The following is a 20,618-nucleotide window of genomic DNA, read 5'->3' as shown; positions in this document are numbered from 1 at the left end:
GGGAAGACTGTATACAAAGTACATGTTCTGTATGTCCCGCATACAAAATCACTGGATTTATACTTGTAAAGAAATCTTGTGATGGGTATTACATGCTAATTTTGGTGTGTATCAAGTTGCAAGTGCTGTAAGGAATAAAGTACGCATTTTACTTACTTCATATTGCAATGTGATACGAATCGTAAGGAGACTCACGTCCGTTCCAAAAACGAGACATTTACGAATGAGTACGGAAATTACCGAGATGATCCGATTGGTGAACGAAACATGTCATCTCTGTAAAACGTGAAACCCATAAGGCAATACTGAAAAACATCGGCCGAAATGTCAAGCGCTTTTTAAAAGCCTTACCTTGAACTAAAAATAAATCACGTATTTACCCCTGCATGAATGCATTTGTATACATATTTCAGAAGTCTTTTGAAGTCTTTTGAAATAAAGGATAATACATTTTCAGAAGTTATTGGTTCGAAACTGAGACATGATTTTACTCAATGCTTATTTGATATGGCCTAACAGAGCTCTATTGTTTGGCAACATGAAACCTTACACGTGCTCTCCGATCTCCGAAGACTGGTAGTTAAACACACAGTGGTCAATGTATTTTTCTTAGCGTAAAAATGATACAATTGAAAATATAGCGTTAAAATGTTAGCAATCCACCCATTTGTGAAGAGAGTAGATAATGTATCTAAAAAGAATGCCGGTTTGATTTAGTAGACGTATTGAAAAACATATGTGTATGCGAATGAAATATGTGTATTCATGACTGAAAAAAGAAAACTTTTTTATCTGTTATAACTATCATGGTCAGGAAAATGACATTAATGGCACTTTAAATATAATACATTTATAGAAAACCGGATTTAAAACGCCTGACATTTTCAATTTATTTTTTAATATGCATGCATGCACACGTGTTATACAAATTGAACAGAAACCAATCAGGTTGGAGATTTCTAGATTTCATCTTTGCTTCCTGAAATTTGAAACGAGTGACAAATTAACGATCGCTTACAAATTATTGATATAGCCCGGTACACGCAACACGTTGACAATCATTTCTTTTAAAAGTGTTGGAATTACAAAAGCGCCGTTCTTCTGTATGTTTTCATTCCGTCTACTTGAATAAAACCAAAATCAATATTTAAGTAACATGTGATACTGAACAGCCAATCAGATTTGCGCTGGCTTCACATTTTCCTATTTTTGATGCACTTTGAGGCTTAACTGCAAACCGTGAAAGCTTACACGCCGCTTGAGTGAAGTACTGTAGGATTGCGACGGCAGTGGTGTTATAGTACTAAAAAAGAGTAGTCTCAAGATATTGACATAAGAACAAAACAGAACCTATCAAAGTTCGGAACAGATATTACCAATAATTTTTAGATAACAGTACGTTTGTCTTAAATCAAAAATGGAGATCTGGATACTACTATCACTTGTGTACATTCTTGGAGCACGACTTGCCGGTGGCTCCGGGGAGCACGAGGACGTCGGTGGCGTTGACCCTTTTGAGGAGATTCTGGAGTACTTGAACGTGACGGACACTTCCGGCTTCACCGAGACGCGGCTACAGGAAGTGGTGGCGGTGTTTGTGAATCGGTTCCATTGTGATGCTGACAGAACTACAGGCCCATGTCAGCACAACTACGTAAGTTCCGGTATTCGGTATATCTGTACACACAATTTAATCATATAGTTTAACAGATGGTTTTCACTGTCTGTGCATTCCCTGCGGCTTGTTGGATTTGGCTAAATACTTCTATTTTGGGTAACTGAACGGCTCAAACCCTTGTTTCCTGTGAAATAATTTTGAGCGTAAACAATCAGAGGTAATAGATATGGGAATTCATTAAACGCCGTCTGTAATGGCCCCTATTAAATACCCGTAAACTGAAACTTTCCCTACCGGCAGAACACGCTATATTATTGAAATCAGTGTTTTATGCAACAGTCAACTGAACCACGCCCCACAGGTCCAGGGAATAGCGGGGACTTGGACTTTCGGTCCAGCCAACCCCAGATGAAACCCCTCTGCGGGGACGAAGAGATGGTTAAATCCCCGCCAAATACCCCCCGCACCCCAGGGACCCTAGGTTAGGCCCATCCCCGCTATATTTTTGCGAACACAAAACCACCGCATTCACCCGGCACTGCGGGGCCATCTGGAAGGTGAAAACACCGGCCATTTCCCCGGCTATCCCCGGTATACTCCCGGACCTGGGGGGTGGGGGCGTGGTCACAATCGACTGGTGCATTATACTCATGAGGGTGGCTCGCAATACGCCGAGACTTACCATTTTGCAGTTTAGACCACTTCATGGAAAGGTCTGTAATGGTAGGTACGCAGAATCTCAAATTTGTTTAAGGAATATAGTGAGCGTAGCGAACGAGCCCTTCTTAATAATTCACATATTAATTCAAGACATATAACTGACTAAGAATACAACCACATTGGCTGACACATTGTCAACGCAACATCAGACGCAAGGATCAAGTGTGTATCTGATGGGTGGCAGTAGGCGGACCTTTAATCGGATGATTGACAGGCGGTGGACTTTTAAACACCTTTGGAAGTTGAACTTTTAAATGATTATGCTTATTACGTATTAATTGCATATCTGCAATTTCGTTTGCTGAAACTGTCGGTTGAATTCTAATACTATTTGATACGCTGTATCTGATATCACATCAATGCTGTTTACGGTACACGTGGTGGGGTGGAGCATTGGGGATGCTTTCAATTTTAATATTTAGTAGTCTATCTTGAAGTAGTGTCAACTTGGGAATGGTGCTTACCGTAAATATAGTTTACAAATGCACGAACTCGGGAGTTGTCATCAAATTATTTTTTTTATTAATTTGTTGACAACATTGTTAGTACGCAAGGTGATTCTGAATCAATATAATTTTATTAAAACACTAGATGAATTTGCACATTTTAATAATTCGAGTGTTCAGTACTCGCTGGGGCATTCACAAATACGAAAATCATAATAACTTTTAGAAAACAGGTAGTTAGGCTTAGTAAATTTATTTCAAATATGTGGGTAGTGATGATACTTGTTAAGTAAGTAAATTATGTGAAGACGTAGCCTTGGATTTGTTTTGGGCTTCATAAGGTCAAGGTCGCTGTCTCTTTGATATATAAAAATCCGCTTAGTAAGTCCATTTAGACATACTTTGTAGTGTAGTTACTGTGTAGCAAGCTTCATGACTTACATTGCAATTGCTTTTAGGGTCAAGGTCGCTGTAGCAATAAATAAAAATAACTTCAGTTATTTTTAAGGATATTGATGAAACTCGTTGGATGGGAAGATTATGTTAAGATAATTTGGGGTTAGCGGGATCAAGGCCAATGTCAAGGTCGTTGGTTAAAAAAAGTTTCAGCTCAAATGCTTTAAGCTTGAAGGTCAAGGAATTTGGGGTCAGCGGGATCAAGGTCAATGTCAAGTTGGTGTCGTTGGTTTAAAAGTTTATTTTAGTTTTAATTGATGGGTAGTGATGGAACTTTTCGAGAAGGAAGTTTATGTGAAGACATTTTATGCGTTTAACTAGAGAATCAGTGGGGTCAAGGTAAATGTCGGTGTTGCTTACAAGTGAATAATGGTTTTTGTTCAATATCCTTTGCTTGCAATATATTATATCGACGGAGCTTGGTAAATAGAAAGTTGATGTGAAGAGCATTTAGGATCAGTCGGTGCACGATTAATATTTTTGTTAATAAAATAGAAACTAAAGATACTCAATAACTTGAGCTAAGAATGACATGTCTCGATAACATAAATTTATAGGAGCCTGATGCAAAAAATGTGATTGAATTTAGGCGTCAGTGAGGTCAAGGTTATGGAAAAGATTGCTAAAAATAGAAAATGGTTTCTGCTTAATAACTTGAGTTGGAAATTGCATACAAGCTATGCAGCTTGGAATATTGCAAACTTATGTGAACATGCACCTTTAGATTAGATTTTGGCGGAAGAGGTCACGTTCACTGTTCAAAATATAAAATTGGTTACTAATCAATAACTTCAGTTAGAAATGGCGGATTTTGATTAAGTGTTCTATTTAGATATTTTATTTTGAGGCGTTGATTTGGATCATTGGTTGTTTTAAGGCTGAACTGCTATAAAAAAAGAAAATAAATTTCTGCTATGGCATTCCATAAAAACAGGGGCGGTTCCAGGATTTGACGCACTAAGGGGCGTAACCTTTTGACTTGCGCCCCTACCTCAGAAGCGAAATTTATTTGTTTAAAAAGCGCTGGCAGTGAAGTTTTTGGGTACTCCCCAATTTGTTTATTATTTCTAATCCGAAATGGGACATTTTGAGCGTGTTTTATTACTTTTTTCTCCTATATTGTATATTTTTTTAACTTGGACGTTTTGGATTTGGACAAGTTTTAAACATTTGTATCACCATGAAACCAGGTAAAGCTTCCTTTTGTTGAGCAGGAAATAGTCAGTAAATCCGTTATTTGTAGATTATTAGATATAAATCGGTCAGTTGGTCGGTCGGTCAGTCATGTATGTTGGTCAATCGGTGGATCTGTCAATCGGTTGGTTAGTTTGTTGTTGATCGACCCGTCAGCTGATCGGTTATTCGGACGTCGATCAGTCGGTCGTCTAGTCAGCAAAGCCAGTATTTTTTTAGAATGAGAAAATGCTAACCTTATTCGCCATTTTGGGTTTTCCAGTGCCTGAACATGACGTTATTGCTCACCGGATGTAGTGGCCTGGTGGACGAGGAATGCTGGGGTCAGGTGTCCATTGACCTCCTGGCGGTCGCCCCAGCGCTTTCAGGAAGTTGTCACTCGGAGGTTCGGTCGTCGTCGACCAGTTTCGAGGAGCGCCGACTTTGGCTGACCGGAAATATCAGCGCCGATGGCCGGATAGACGTGGAACGATTTCAGGAGTACTTGGATATGCTTGATTTAGAAGGTACGTTCAAGGGAGATAGTTCTAGTTTTTTTCGACTTTGTTTAGTACGTGTTAGTGTGAAAGGACCTACACTTTCTTCGACTGAGTCAAAAATAAAAGCCTGTTTCGACTTGAAAAATGTGTGTGTATGTTTTTGTTTTATTATTTGTATGCGTATACAATGGAAAACAAACAATCATATTAGTCCATTTGAAACAATGACAAGAAAACATCTAGCAAATCTCTTAAATTTATCTAAAGAAATATTAGAAATGTCGGGGAATTTTAACCCGCTGAAAATGTGATGTAAACATGCATCATTATTATAAGTATTAATGGCAGTTTTGTAAAATCTTACATATATTTCGCTAGTTATCATAGTAATACATCGCTCAGAGTACCGACGGTCTCCAAATGGTACGTTCTGGCACGATGTTTATGTAATTCGAGTTTTTATGAAAATTACTCACGATTTCAAAAATAATGTATTTGTTATGTCAACTGGGTGTTTTTGGAATAATATTTCCCAAAACCGATCACCGTCACGACAAAATCTACATTTAAAAATATGGACAAATGTACAATACATTTTAAACAGCATTCTTAAAATATAACTGTGATATTATATGATTCCAGCCAGTGATAGTCAACAGGAGCATACTGACGAAGACGAACACTCGGAGAACGAACACTTGGAGGACGAACACTCAGAGGACGGACACTCGGAGGACGAACATACTGTCAACAAATCTTTTAAGCCCAATGTTAGTGGTGTTTCACTTTGGTGGGTAGACGCCCTTACCATATTGAGTCCTGATTACAGCTTTAAGGGGCACATTAATGATTGATGCGAACAAATGTTGTTTTGTTTTTTATTTCAATGCATTACTATGTTAAAACCATTGACTTTAAAGGCGTGCAATAGTGGTTGGCGCATTTGTTTTTTAAAATGCGTTTTTACGTACAACTCATATTGTTTTAATAATCACAACAAAACAAATACAAGATTTATGTACAGCTAGAAAGATATCAGCCTTTATAACTGTATTCTTAATTAAAAGCTACGTTGCCACAAAGTTAAAAAACGCCAAATATCGCTTATAATTTTAACTCTACACACGCATATGCTTTTTTATTATCAAAAGTCAATTGAATTAAACATAAAAATGCATTACAATTAAGAAAAAGAAATTAATTGTAACAGGTATTGTGCTTCTTTAATGATAAAAAAGGATATGATTTGTGTACATGTAATATAGCATTAGCCTATCTCAGCTGAAAATAATCACCAAAATATCACAAACCATAATTTCGTTTTGATCATTAAAGGCAATAAGCATAAGCCATAAAGATAATAATGCATTAAAAATCTGCTTAAATTGGCTTCACCTATATTGGGTCTCCTATATGTTCTATTTAACTCGTTCAGGGTGAGGTGACACCGACAAAGATGACATCAAATGTAGAAAGAGAAAGATTTATTGCGCCTTTTCTCTTCGATAGAATTTGAAATTACAAAAGAAGCGGTGATTGTTTAAAATTGCACTTTTAAAGTCGTTGGCCAGCGTGTTTTATAACTCTGATTACTTTAGACGCGATAATTTATTTTTACCATACATGGTATTTAAAGTAGTGAAATGTTTTATAAAGAAAAACATCAAAGAACCTCTAGATCAATGTCATTATAATTGCGTCCATTGTACTGGACTAGCGTAGCAGACCAGTTGTCAAAATAGCATTTGACTGAAAAACGGTCTGTACAAAATAAAAGCGTATTCGTTCATAATATATAATTGAAAACAAGTTTAAAGTAAAGCAACGTGACACACATTGTTATTTAACATATACATATGTTTGTTGTGTGATTACAGAAAAGCTGTTAAAGAAATTGCCAGGAAACTATACTCTGATATGAAAGCTTCTTGTATTATATGGGGGTGGGGGTGGGGGGGGGGGGTTACTCTAGAAAAACACACTTGTCCGAGTTGAATGCCTAACCTCATATTTGTTCAGGCCGATAAAGTATGTTATATTTAATATATGCACTTTTTAACTGTCATGCATGTTGTTTTGTTTTGCATAATGCCGATTATATGAGGTCATACGCATAAACTTTGCAAGTATGACCAAATATCCCAAATAGCTTTGAAATTTAAACTTTTTTCTTTCCAGTGCTTGGGAGCGGACGTGGTTTTCCACGAGATGGCACTTCCGGTCGAGCGGACTGCAAACTTCTCCAACCTCGCTCACTTGGCGTCGCTGGTTGTCCTTCATATAGTCAGAGGTCAGTAGTATTCAAAGAAAACCATTAGGGTCGAGGTTTGGGGTCGGGGTGTCGAAAAGTGAACTAATTAAGAGGTAGACATGACGGGGGGGTGGGGGGGGGGGGGGGGGGTAGGGTCAACAGGTAACAATCCGTAGAAGCCATTTGTTGTCTCTTTTTTAAATTTGGTCAGAATGTTTGACTGTCTTTACATACAATGCCTTGAATTGGGTCACGGATCAAAAGTATGCGCTAGTCATTGGCATATAATTTTAGTCACAATTTCCACTCAAACCTCATGAAACTTGGTCGTAATAATTGTATCCACATTAGCGTACAGAGCTTCAATCGGAACTCCTTGGTCGTTTACAATTAAAAAAGCGTTGTCCCCACTAACACAATCTTTAATTTCCAAAATGGTTATTTTATATAAACTATAGGTCAGGGTTAAATGTGCATGGATCATGTTAGGTCATGTAAAAGGGCACAAGTGCAACTAAACGACAGTTTTAGGAACAATTTAGGACCTGATCATTAGAACGCAGGTGGACAATTATAGATCAGATCCTTAGAACGCAGGTGGACAATTATAGATTAGATCCTTAGAATTCATGTGAGCAATTTAGGACCAGATCCTTAGAGCGCAGGTGGACAATTATAGATCCGATACTAAGGACTCATGTTAGCAATTTAGAAACAGATCCGTAGAACGCAGGTACACAATTATAGATCCTTAGAACGCAGGTTGACAAGTATAGATCAGATCCTTAGAACGCAGGTTGACAACTATGGATCAGATCCTTAGAACGCAGGTGCACAATTATAGATTAAATCCTTAGATCGCAGGTGGACAATTATAGATCAGATACTAAGAACTCATGTTAGCAATTTAGAAACAGATCCGTAGAACGCAGGTGCACAATTATAGATCCTTAGAACGCAGATTGACAGCTATAGATCAGATCCTTAGAACGCAGGTTGACAACTATGGATCAGATCCTTAGAACGCAGGTGCGCAATTATAGATAAGATCCTTAGAACGCAGGTGCACAATTATAGATTAGATCCTTAGAACGCAGGTGGACAATTATAGATCAGATCCTTAGATCGCAGGTGGACAATTATAGATTAGATACTAAGGACTCATGTTAGCAATTTAGAAACAGATCCGTAGAACGCAGGTGCACAACTATAGATCCTTAGAACGCAGATTGACAACTATAGATCAGATCCTTAGAACGCAGGTTGACAACTATGGATCAGATCCTTAGAACGCAGGTTCACAATTATAGATCAGATCCTTAGAACGCAGGTGCACAATTATAGATCAGATCCTTAGAACGCAGGTGGACAATTATAGATCAGATCCTTAGATCGCAGGTGGACAATTATAGATCAGATACTTAGAACGCAGGTTGACAATTATAGATCAGATCCTTAGAACGCAGGTTGACAGCTATAGATCAGATCCTTAGAACGCAGGTTGACAACTATGGATCAGATCCTTAGAACTCAGGTGCACAATTATAGATCAGATCCTTAGAACGCAGGTGGACAATTATAGATCAGATCCTTATAACGCAGGTGCACAATTATAGATCAGATCCCTAGAACGCAGGTTGACAATTATAGATCAGATCCTTAGAACGCAGGTGCACAATTATAGATCAGATCCTTAGATCGCAGGTGCACAATTATAGATAAGATACTAAGGACGCTTGTTAGCAATTTAGAAACAGACCCTTAGAACGCAGGTTGACAATTATAGATCAGATCCTTATAACGCAGGTGGACACTTTTATATCAAACCCTTAGAAGTCATGTGAGCAATTTAGATCCTGTTAGGGCCAATGCAATCAACATATGTATTAAAGCGTTTTATTTTTAGTGGACCTGATTGACTGATTAAATACTGACTGTATTTATAATTTTCTTTTAATTAATATACAACAAACAACAGGTTTCAATCAGTCTCATACACTAGAGAAACGCATAATAAACAGCTCGAATTACATCGCTGTCTAGACTTTTTAGTGCAATAAACTTTAAAAATATGCCTGTCGTATCAGTAAATTAATGTGCTTTTGTAGGCTCAATTCGATATATTGTGTTTATTTATTTGCCACGCATCTATTTTTGGATATGTGGAATGTGTTTTATTTCAAATGGAGTTTACTTAAAGTGTTTCGTGCAATATGTTGCCATGAGAACACCGCCAATGCAAACGCTGCAGTGCGTTGCTTCCGTTGTACTAATGTGCATCCACTATAAAAGAAACGTACTATATTTCTCTTTGGGTTTAATTATGTGATCATATTATACCAATGTTAATGAATTGTTACATTGTTATTTGTTTACATTGTGGTTATAGTTGTTCTCTTGTGATGAATGTTTAATGAACGATAGCAGAAATAGGCCACCATAGTCATACCGGGTTTACAAAATTATGATTACAAGAACTATCTTAAAAAGACAAAGTTAATTAGGAAATTTTAAGGAAACCGAATCGGCTTACATATATGTATATAAATATAAAAGAGCCTTAAGGGGACCTTCTTAGGCACTCAATTTCTTCGTTTATGTTCATAAGCAAGCCTATTTATCGAACAGGTTACTAACATAATTATTTATTCAGAATAGTCGTAAACGTACATCAATGGACTTCATTTTTTCACATTTTTTTTACCAAACTGTGGAAAAAGTTAAATGGTTGTTACACCTTTTCGCAAGAATTATACGTTATAATTATTCGTTTACTACCAGCACAACCACAAACATGTTCACCAACACCTCCACCATCACTACTTTACGATTATTGTAAACTTAGGTCAACATCACATGTGTAAACATCCCAGCTCGACCTATCCAACACAAGCGGTAACTTCTTTACAGGATGGCCGGTGTCGAGGGAGTGTCGCTTGTTGCCATGGCCACAGTTCTTCACGGACCACCTTCTCGAGACACTTGGGGCCGTAAACGACACCGTCACAGAAGCAGGTCTGTGTATAACGTGTTTATATTTTAAAACTGTTCCGAGAAAAAAACAACTGCTTATGCTGATGCCCTTAAATGTATATTTAGTAATACTAACCGAGCGTGATCCGATTGTCTGAACTGATCAGTTGCATTCGTGACCACATTGTTTTCAACCGACGCCACCTTTATTGAGTTTTCATTGTTCTGTATCATTCCAAAAGAAGACTCGGGGCAGGTGTTCACGGTGCCAAAGATCAGCAGTGCGCAGCCCGATACCACCGCCGGCATAGAGGAGACCGGCAACACCCTCTTAATTAAGTTTTCATTATAAGATGTGTGAAGTATTATCTTTTCTCCCTACCAGACCTGGAACAGATATTCACGGCACTTGAGATCGGCAGTGTGCAGCCAGGGGCACACGCCGGACATGACGACGCTCATCGACGACGCCGACGGGAGGCGGACCACTCAACGTTCCTCTTGAAACACGATTGGGTAAAAGTTTACAATCATTGGCAGACAAACGTAGTTTTTTTAAAATGTTTTATTCATTCAAGTTATTATATGGGGGGGGGGGTAGCTGAAAAAGCAACAGCTTACAACATAGAAATATCCTTTTCTTAACCTAGAATCTAGACACAAATCGATTATGATTAAGTGTAAAATACACTATTCATAACTATTCATAACTATTCATAACGTCTTTGAGAAATAGTTCAAAATAACACAGAAGTCTTCAAGCTGTTTTTTTTCTATGAAATCAAGCTGTTTATTATAATAAAGTACTCATTAAAATGCCTGCTTCCATTTGAATAATTATTGATTCGCCTAGCATTAAACTTGTTAAATAAATAAGGGATATATTTATCTTTATGTTCTTTTAATTAAATTCTCAGGAGACCACATGTTACACGGCGGACCAACTGTACTCGGTGTTTAGCGTGGACCCGGTCGCCATTTCCGGGGATGATATTGGGCGCCTCTGTCCGGCCATACTTCAACAGAACTTGGCCGGAAGTTGTGTGAAAGATGCAGAAAAAATAACGGTTCAAGGCCCAACGGACGCCGAAAGTATGGAAATTGACACTATATTTGTTTCCATTTGTAAATCCTTAGACAACGTAACGGTTTCGACATTATGGCCGCTGTAAATCTTAATTGAAACTTTTTGGGATGAAACCGGGCTTTTTGTGATCGAAACGTGTACCTTTTGTGATTAAACTGGTACCTTTCGGATTTGGAACAAGTAGTTTTCGGAATCGAAACTGGTAACGTTTTGAAACTAAAGTGCTTTATTGCATTCAGAAAGTATACAATAAGTCTGACACCAATGACTTTTTCAAGTTTCTAGTAATTTTATCACATTTTAACACGATCTTCAAATATTCATTCATGAACTCGTAAAACAAAAGTATTTATTTGCATTAGTAAAACGGAACCATAAACCATCAAGTCACCTGCCAAATATAACGCCCTCTCCTTCAGAATACGGTTACGGTACGCTGGCGACGTTGATCGTGTGCGCATGCTCGGCTGTCGGCGCGGTGTTTGTCCGCTGTGCGGGTTCAGTCGCCCATTCAGTGCTTATGTCCGTTTTCTTGGGTCTCGCCGTCGGAACTCTGTACGCGGACGCTCTCCTGCATCTTATTCCGGTCGTAAGTACTGACTTGAGTGGTCTAAGGTAGTATGGAGCCCGAGTTTTTCGAGACAGTGCGCCAGACACGGCCATTACGAAGCATAAATGTGATGGTTAACGTGACAATTGAGACAATTTCAGACTAGGTATGAATAACGAATCAGTTAATAAGGTCCTGTGTTAATTTGATTAAGAAAGTATTCGAGTTTTTGGGACGCAGGGTCAGGATGAGCGTGAGCGGACGAAAAAAGACGGAGGGGGGGGGGGGTATATGCTCGTGGAGCCGCACACCCTTTCATGTTTCATGTGCGCAATTATGTATTAATACCTATATGTTTGTGTCATTTGATCATCATGTGCCTTTGTTTTCTTGGACGTTAGGACGGGAAGAGGACGCTCGGACCAAAGTGCGTGCTGATGTAGCTGTTCTTTTCATTGCCGTATTTTTTTTATCATAGCGATGTTCATCACTATATACATTCAACTTATAAAAAATAGGCGCTCGGTGTCGATAGCCATGGTGACGAGGAGGGAATGGAAGAGGAGGAGCACGAGGCGGTGGAGCCGTACGTTTGGTTCTCCCTTCTCACGTGCGCAGGTACGCTTCACGTGCGTGAGTAGTGACTGTGACTATAGAACGCATGACAATCAAAACTGACTGTCTCTTAAGATGACTTCCACCTCAGGTTTAGCTTGGAATAACTCTTTCTTACCATTATTATGGGCATAATTTTTAATCAAAAATGACAGGCACTAACAGACAAATAACAACATAGATAATAGAAATACTCCTTTTCGGAAGAATGCATTGTAGGAAAGAGACACTTATGCTTATAATCAGGATTGAATAGTGGATGAGATAATGTATTGTTTTCCCTGTATTTCAGGAATCTACGTGTTTTATCTGTTTGAAAAGCTCATAACCCTGTACCGTCCTAGTTTTTTGGTAAGCTGAATATAACTTAATACAGTTAAATTATTCAAGTTACTTAATAATATTCACTATTACAATGTTTATTCAGGCCAGACATGTGTAGTTTATTTTGCTTAATTTAAAACTAATTAATTGCTAAATAGATCCCCAATGTTCTTTTCGATCATTTCAAAGCTTTGATTGTTACAAATACTTCGATCGGAGTTGATCGGTAGTTTGACTTTTTTTTTTATCACAAATCGAAAATTTAAATACCCAATATTTATTTTCAACAGCGTTATCAATCCGATCCAAGTTCAGGTGGCCACGGACACAGTCATAGCTGTATGCAGACGGCTGCACAGCATGGGGAGGCGGCCAACGGACAGGTATAACAATTAAACCTCCGGGTGGTATTCAATATTCAACTTAAGCTCGTCTTATAGTCAGACATCATTGAATTCATTCACTCTATTGGTCAGTTATTAATAACAAGTAATCCGATTAGCTACATCGTTCTTAGATCAAATTAAGACCTATATTGAATGCCAGCCCAGTGTTATTCCCCAGTGTATCCAAGAGAAACTACTCGTACAGAAATAGGAACATCAACAAGCCTATGAGAGTTACTTTTCATTCTGTTGGCGCACTACACGGCATTGTTTCTAGAAGACATGTATTTTACTGTTACTCCCTTGAAGGTGGTGGTCGTTGATCAGGCGTACCAGAAGGGGTTCAAGTCCTTCAAAGAAAATGATCTGGTGGATCAAGAAAAAGTGGACACCGTTTCCAACATGAAACATAAACCGCAGAAACAAGGTGGACTTCTGAATTTATACGTTTTAGAATCCTTGTGCTACGAGTTGACGATTTGTCAGAGGAAATAATCCGGTAGTTTCCATTTTTGTTTGCTTACTGTGGCGGAATGGTGATACTGGTGTACTGCTGAGTGGGTGCGTGATTGCGCTATTAAAGCGTAGCCCTGCCAAAACGATTGTCTATTTATATTTTCATATTGTGTCCCAATTCGTGTAAAAATAATAAAATACGCTTGGCTCCATTTTTATCTTATAGGCCTGTCCACAATAGCGGTTATGGTGATAGTTGGGGACGCGATCCACAATTTCGTGGACGGAATGGCGCTCGGAGCCGCATTCTCCACACGCCTGTCCCTCGGCGTCGCGACCACTATTGCTGTGTTCTGTCATGAACTTCCGCACGAACTAGGTAAATATTTTAGTGATAGCGATTTTACTGGCGGCTGTCACGGAGGCCGGTTCCAATATTGAAAGTCTCCGGTCGCGTCGTAAATTTATCTTACACACACACACAAAAAATCCCCCCCCCCCCACAAAAATAAATAAATAAAAAAACAAAAAAAAACATTAAATAAAATAAATAAATAAAAAATGTATAATAATAACAACTTTATTTAACGAAGGTTACATACTAAGTGTACAATCATTACAGACATACTACTTATTTCCAGCATGGCCTTCACACAAAAAGTATTACAAAAACACATGTACTATACATATTAAGCAACATACAAAACATACAATCACACTATCACTATCATACATTTCTTCGACAAACACAACTCAGTTTAATATGATGATTATAAATTACAATAATTTCATACTGTAAATAATGTAGATATATTCAGTAAAACCACATTCAATCAATATATTTACATATTTGGTAGTATCCATTACAAGTTGTTGCAAGAATGTCATATACGTACATTAACACAATTCATGTAAACAATGAACTATTTATTATAATGTGATTTAAATAAAGTGTCAAGATTTTTTGTTCATGTGATAAAATTATTTTGCCAATAAGTAGCCTTTTAATGCATGTTTAAAGGCTGGTAGCTTATCTTGACATTTTATGTATGTAGGAAGATTATTCCAAATTTTCATTGCTTTATAGGCAAATGTATTTTTGATATAGTTTGTTCTAGGTTTTACAACAAAAAGATCCTTGTTTTCTGAAGAACGCAAGTTATAGTGCTCATTTTTGGCAAATGTTAACAATTCTGTGAAGTACGAAGGAGTCAAACAATTCATGCTTTTGAAAACAAGTAATGAGAGATGATAATAGCACCTGTCTTCAAAAGATAGCAACCCAGACTGTTTGAACATGTTTCCACAGTGGCTAGTTCCCGACTTCATTATTAGCTTAATCACTCTTTTCTGAATGTTAGTGATTTTAGTGGTATCTGAGGAATGTGTAAGTCCCCAGACACTACAACAGTACTCCATGTTTGACATGATATATGCATTATAATACAATGATTTCATCTCGTCTGTTAAATAATATGCTATTCTTCTTAAAAGTGCCAATTTTGAATTAAGCTTATTCACTACAGTCTTAAAATGTGTATGCCATGACAATGTCTGATCAACATGCACCCCGAGGACTTTTTGACATTTCACGTTTTCTACTGACAATCCATCTATTGACAGTTCAAGTTGCAATGCATGTTATGCCTTATAATTAGTACATAGAATCATACATTTGGTTTTTGATGGATGGATTGACATATTATTTGTCTCACACCAACAGCTCACACTATTAAGACTTTTTTGTAGATCTGACTGAATGCTCAATATACTTGGACCTATTTTGTATAACGTGGAATCATCTGCATATAAGTCAATACATGAATTGGAAGAAATTAAAGGCATATCATTGATGTATATTAGAAAAAGTAAGGGACCGAGTATTGATCCTTGAGGGACACCCGACATAGTTTTCATTTTCTCTGAATTTATGTTGTTCCCTTTCACAAATTGCATCCTGTTAGTCAGATAGGACCTAAATAACTTCATAGACCTTTCTGTGAAGTGATAAAGTTTAAGTTTGTGTAAGAGTATTTCATGGTCGACTAAGTCAAATGCTTTTCGGAGATCGAGATAAATGGCCCCTACATAATCACCACTGTCTATACCCTTCAACCAAGTATCTATAAGATGGGTTAATGCAGTCTGACAAGAGTGATTTGGACGGAAACCCGACTGATTTTTGTGTATAATATCCGTTCTCTTAAAAAACATTTGCAACTGAGACGCAATATGTCGTTCAAATATCTTTGATAAAGTATTGAGAATGGATATAGGGCGATAGTTTCCCGGTTCGTATTTATTTCCTGATTGTATAATCACATTGCAGGTGAATTTTCAATCCTTTCGTGACGGCGCTGGTCATTTCTTCGTTCTAACAGTCATTCATGGTTCATCAACACGATCACTGTCTCCGGATCCTGGATATCGCCAAAACATACTTATGAATATGTTTCGAAATTATTGTTTTATACGTTATAATATATATTTATATAATATATAAAATAATCATGTAGTTGTAAATTCCCATTCCATTTGTAGGCGACTTCGCAATTCTTCTTTCCTCCGGACTATCATTCGGCCGGGCGCTGGCCTTTAACTTCCTTTCCTCACTGACGGCACTGGCGGGGCTGTTCGTTGGGTTGGCGGCTGCCGCCGATGACTCGGTCAAGCTGTGGATCGTCGCTATCACTGCTGGCATGTTTCTGTACATAGCTCTCGTGAATATGGTATGTTGGCCATTGGTGTATCTTAAATTATTAAACTCATATTTTGACACAAAATATGCGTTAAGATTCTTAATGCATTGCATGATTCTTAAGTATTCTGTATACAGTTACCGGCAACAACATAGTATAAAACTGGTGGTTTCTTTGGTTTTGTCAAAGATAGCCAAATTGCTGATTGATTGATCAGTATTTTTTCCAAGACGAACTATCAACCAAAAAAATCATTTAAACGTGTAAGATAACTGTGGATAACTTATAAATGTTGTGTACAATTGGCTGCTGGTACCTATTTCGCTGTCATCCGGAATCTAAAATCGATGTTTTATTATCCTATCAGATTCAATAGCTTTAAACTACTGACCGTGTGAACTGTTCATGTTATACATGTAGTTTAAATGTTGGAAAGAAGTGTTTTACACTCAGTCTCTGACAAGTTTATGAAAACGGCATGTTATAATGACGCCAATTATTTTGAAATTGTACATTAATGTCGTTCATGAACACGTCCGTATTTCAGTTGCCGCAACTGCTGCTCAGATCTGAGGAGCCCGTGCGAGATTTCCTCCTCAACAACGTGGGAATTCTCCTCGGTGTCGCCATGATGCTCATTCTAGCCATATTCGAGGAGAAAATCCAGTTATAATAGAATCCAGTTCATATTTATACAAGCCAAATATGGAGAGAACATCTACAAGGTGGTGCTTACGAACGTTCTCCAGTCTGAGCCTGAACTCCCATTCAGGAAAGCACTTGTATTAAATTACAAAGGATTAAATTTGTTCCGTTGGTTTTACAATAGTAAATGTAAATGTTTGTACAATTTCAAATGGTGATAAAATTCAGCAAACTCCATCATCAATATTAATGAAAGTGACATGGAATGAATACTTACAATGATCATCAAGGGCGTCAACATACATGTATATACTATTTGCGAACTTTGATTATCAGTCAGATTTAGACACCATACACACTAAATTCAGAACAGCATTATCACGACTAAGAGTAGCCTCACATAGATTAGAAATAGAAATGGGCAGATGGCATAAGCCCTCAAAAATACCAAAGAAATGACCGAAAATGTCAGTCTTGTAATACACTCGAAGATGAATTCCATTTCTTCTAGAATGTCGATTATGCCATGAATTAAGACTTATATATTAAGCAATATTACTTGCGCAATCCAAACCTCCAAATACATCGAGCTTACCTCGAGTGAAAATGAAACTATTGTTAGAAAACTGTTGTTTTATTTATATGGGCTTTGAAATGCGTCAGAACAGATACTACACAATTTTCTCCATTTACTTAATTGTTCGCGTTATAAGCAAATGTATTATAATTGTATGTACGGTGGAAACTGAACTTGGGGAACTATGTTTGATAGACGGCAGTTTTTTTTATGAAAAATGAATATTAAAGAGTTAATTTGTATATCAAACACATTTAACATATAATGCCTCGATTATTAAATAAATACATTTTAATATTTACCAAATAGTTAACTTTGATATGCTGCAAACAGTTACTTCACATTAATAATATATTCACATGTATTTTGTTTATGACGGTAAAGTTGGAAGGTAGTTGGTAGTTGGGGATTCGAATAATCAACTACTTACCAGTTGCCAGTTGGGGATTCGAATATTCAACTACCTGCTAGTTGCCAGTAGGGGATTCGATAAACACTGTTTTAATTCACTTTTATTGGTATATTCGCCAGTCGGATATTCGACCATTTCCAGTCGATTATTCGCGAATGTTCAACTGCAAACCAGTCAGTAGTTGGGGATTCAGTTTATGTCTTTATGTATGGTTTTAAAGGTCACATATGGGAAAATTAATCGTCAAATGTTTCTGTATACATGTACACATATGTTTCTTTGCGACAACCACTGTTTTAATTCACTTTTATTCGTATATTCGCCAGTCGGATATTCGACCATTTCCAGTCGATTATTCACGAATGTTCAACTGCAAACCAGTCAGTAGTTGGGGATTCAGATTATGTCTATATGTATGGTTTTAAAAGTCACATGTGGGAAAATTAATCGCAAAATGTTTCTTTGTGCATCTACACATATGTATCTTTGCGACAAACACTGTATAAAATTACCTTTTCTCGTATATTTGCCAGTCGGATATTCGACCATTTCCAGTCGATTATTCGCGAATGTTCAACTGCAAACCAGTCAGTAGTTGGGGATTCAGATTATGTCTATATATATGGTAGATGCATAAAGAAACATTTGGCGATTAATTTTCCTATATGTGACCTTTAAAACCATATATATAAACTTAATCTGAATCCCCAACTACTGACTGGTTTGCAGTTGAACATTCGCGAATAATCGACTGGAAATGGTCAAATATCCGACTGGCGAATATACGAATAAAAGTGAATTAAAACAGTGTGTTTCGCAAAGATACATATGTGTACATGCATAAAGAAATATTGGCGATTATTTTTTCCATATGTGACCTTTAAAACCATATATATATATATAGATAGACATAATCTGAATTCCCAACTACTGACAAGTTAGCAGTTGAATATTCGCTAATAATCGACTGGAAATGGTCGAATATCCGACTAGCGAAAATACGAATAAAAGTAAATTAAAACAGTGTTTTTGTCGCAAAGATACATATGTGTACATGCATAAAGAAATATTGGCGATTATTTTTTCCATATGTGACCTTTAAAACCATATATATATATATATAGACATAATCTGAATCCCCAACTACTGACAAGTTAGCAGTTGAATATTCGCTAATAATCGACTGGAAATGGTCGAATATCCGACTAGCGAAAAACGAATAAAAGTAAATTAAAACAGTGTTTTTGTCGCAAAGATACATATGTGTACATGCATAAAGAAACATTTGGCGATTAATTTTCCCATATGTGACCTTTAAAACCATACATATAGACATAATCTGAATCCCCAACTACTGACTGGTTTGCAGTTGAACATTCGCGAATAATCGACTGGAAATGGTCAAATATCCGACTGGCGAATATACGAATAAAAGTGAATTAAAACAGTGTTTGTCGAATCCCCAACTGGCAACTAGCAGGTAGTGAATATTTGAATACCCAACTGGCAACTGGTAAGTAGTTGAATATTCGATTCCCCGACTGGCAACTAGCAGGTAGTTGAATATTCGATTCCCCGACTGGCAACTGGTAGGTAGTTGAATATTCGAATTCCCAACTACCAACTACCAACTACCTTCCAACTTTACCGTCATATTTTGTTTACACATTATTACTCATTTTGAAAGTTGTTATACCTGAAATGTTTATAAAATGTACATGTTGGTATTATATGTAAATCGTGGGCTGTAAGCTAAATGTTAATATATTCTTCTTCATCATCAACATCCGATCACCCAGATTCCTATAATCCAGTTCACATATAGAGATCGCCATTATGGTCATAGTTTTGATTTTGAAATGGCAAATTCAGTTTACATAGAAGGTCTGCTATTCTAGAAATATATGTGATTTTATACATGGGAAATCCAGTTTACTTTTAGAGATCACTATGTGGTAATACTTGTGAAAAATAAAGGAGAAATCCAGTTTACATATAAGGTTCGATATTATGGTTTACTTGTGAGTAATACAGGGGGAATCCAGTTTACATATAGGGATAGCTTATATGGTCATACTTTTGGTTTAGAAAGAGGACATCAAGTGTACATTTAATTAGGGGTCGCTATTCTAGTTATATATATGTGATTTATACACGTTAAATCAAGTTTACATTTAGGGGTCGCTTTCATGGTCTGATTTCATGTGATTTTAATATGAAGGGAAACCCCATTCAATATGGTCTACTTTCTACGCACCTTTCGTCTCTTCGAACTTTTCACAATCATGCAGACTGTGTCAACCATATTTTAATTTGTTTTTTTAAATGTTTGTTTTCTTTTGTTTCTTTGATACAACAACTTTCGCGTGTATCTGCTGTGGTTGAAAGCGAACAACCCTTGTATAATTATTATAATGATTGAGAAGGTTCCAGCCGATAAATAAATATAGTAGTTGCTATGTGGTGGTAGTTTTGTTCATTTGCTACGAAGTACATGTCGATAATAACTTTATATACATATATGAAACTGAATTAGTGCTTGCTCGTTAAATGAATTGAGTGAAACGGTGACACTTCAAAATGCTAATTATTTATGTAAATATGTATTGCTACTAGTATCAGCGTTGGTCGTGGAAGCGCATACGTTGTTATAACCAGATACTTTCATACAAGCTAGGCGTACCATATACGAGTACATCATATATATGCGGACGGTTTGCTTTATTTTAA

General features: G+C 37.1%; 1 protein-coding gene across 1 annotated transcript; it reads left to right on the top strand.

Annotated features, from left to right (window-relative positions):
• The first annotated feature begins 987 nt into the window (after positions 1 to 987).
• On the top strand, positions 988 to 18,518 carry LOC128233410 (zinc transporter ZIP4-like). Its single transcript, XM_052947076.1, has 15 exons — positions 988 to 1,654; positions 4,697 to 4,940; positions 5,556 to 5,683; positions 7,092 to 7,203; positions 10,075 to 10,179; positions 10,523 to 10,653; positions 11,055 to 11,229; positions 11,644 to 11,813; positions 12,293 to 12,392; positions 12,682 to 12,740; positions 13,004 to 13,096; positions 13,409 to 13,526; positions 13,782 to 13,934; positions 16,097 to 16,284; positions 16,802 to 18,518. The coding sequence occupies exons 1-15, from the start codon at positions 1,418 to 1,420 to the stop codon at positions 16,925 to 16,927; spliced, it is 2,139 nt and encodes a 712-aa protein (XP_052803036.1). The 5' UTR covers positions 988 to 1,417; the 3' UTR covers positions 16,928 to 18,518.
• The last annotated feature ends 2,100 nt before the right edge of the window (positions 18,519 to 20,618 follow it).

This window comes from Mya arenaria, chromosome 5 (genome assembly GCF_026914265.1).
Source record: "Mya arenaria isolate MELC-2E11 chromosome 5, ASM2691426v1".
In the NCBI taxonomy this organism is placed as follows: Eukaryota; Metazoa; Mollusca; class Bivalvia; order Myida; family Myidae; genus Mya; species Mya arenaria.
The sequence above is the reverse complement of the archived record's forward strand: the minus strand, read 5'-3'. Positions and strand labels throughout refer to the sequence as shown.

Coding starts and splice junctions, on each gene's coding strand:
- LOC128233410 (XM_052947076.1), top strand. CDS start 1,418: ATGGAGATCTGGATACTACTATCACTTGTGTACATTCTTGGAGCACGA. Junction 13,935..16,096: donor TGAACTTCCGCACGAACTAG/GTAAATATTTTA, acceptor TTCCATTTGTAG/GCGACTTCGCAATTCTTCTT. Junction 16,285..16,801: donor ACATAGCTCTCGTGAATATG/GTATGTTGGCCA, acceptor TCCGTATTTCAG/TTGCCGCAACTGCTGCTCAG.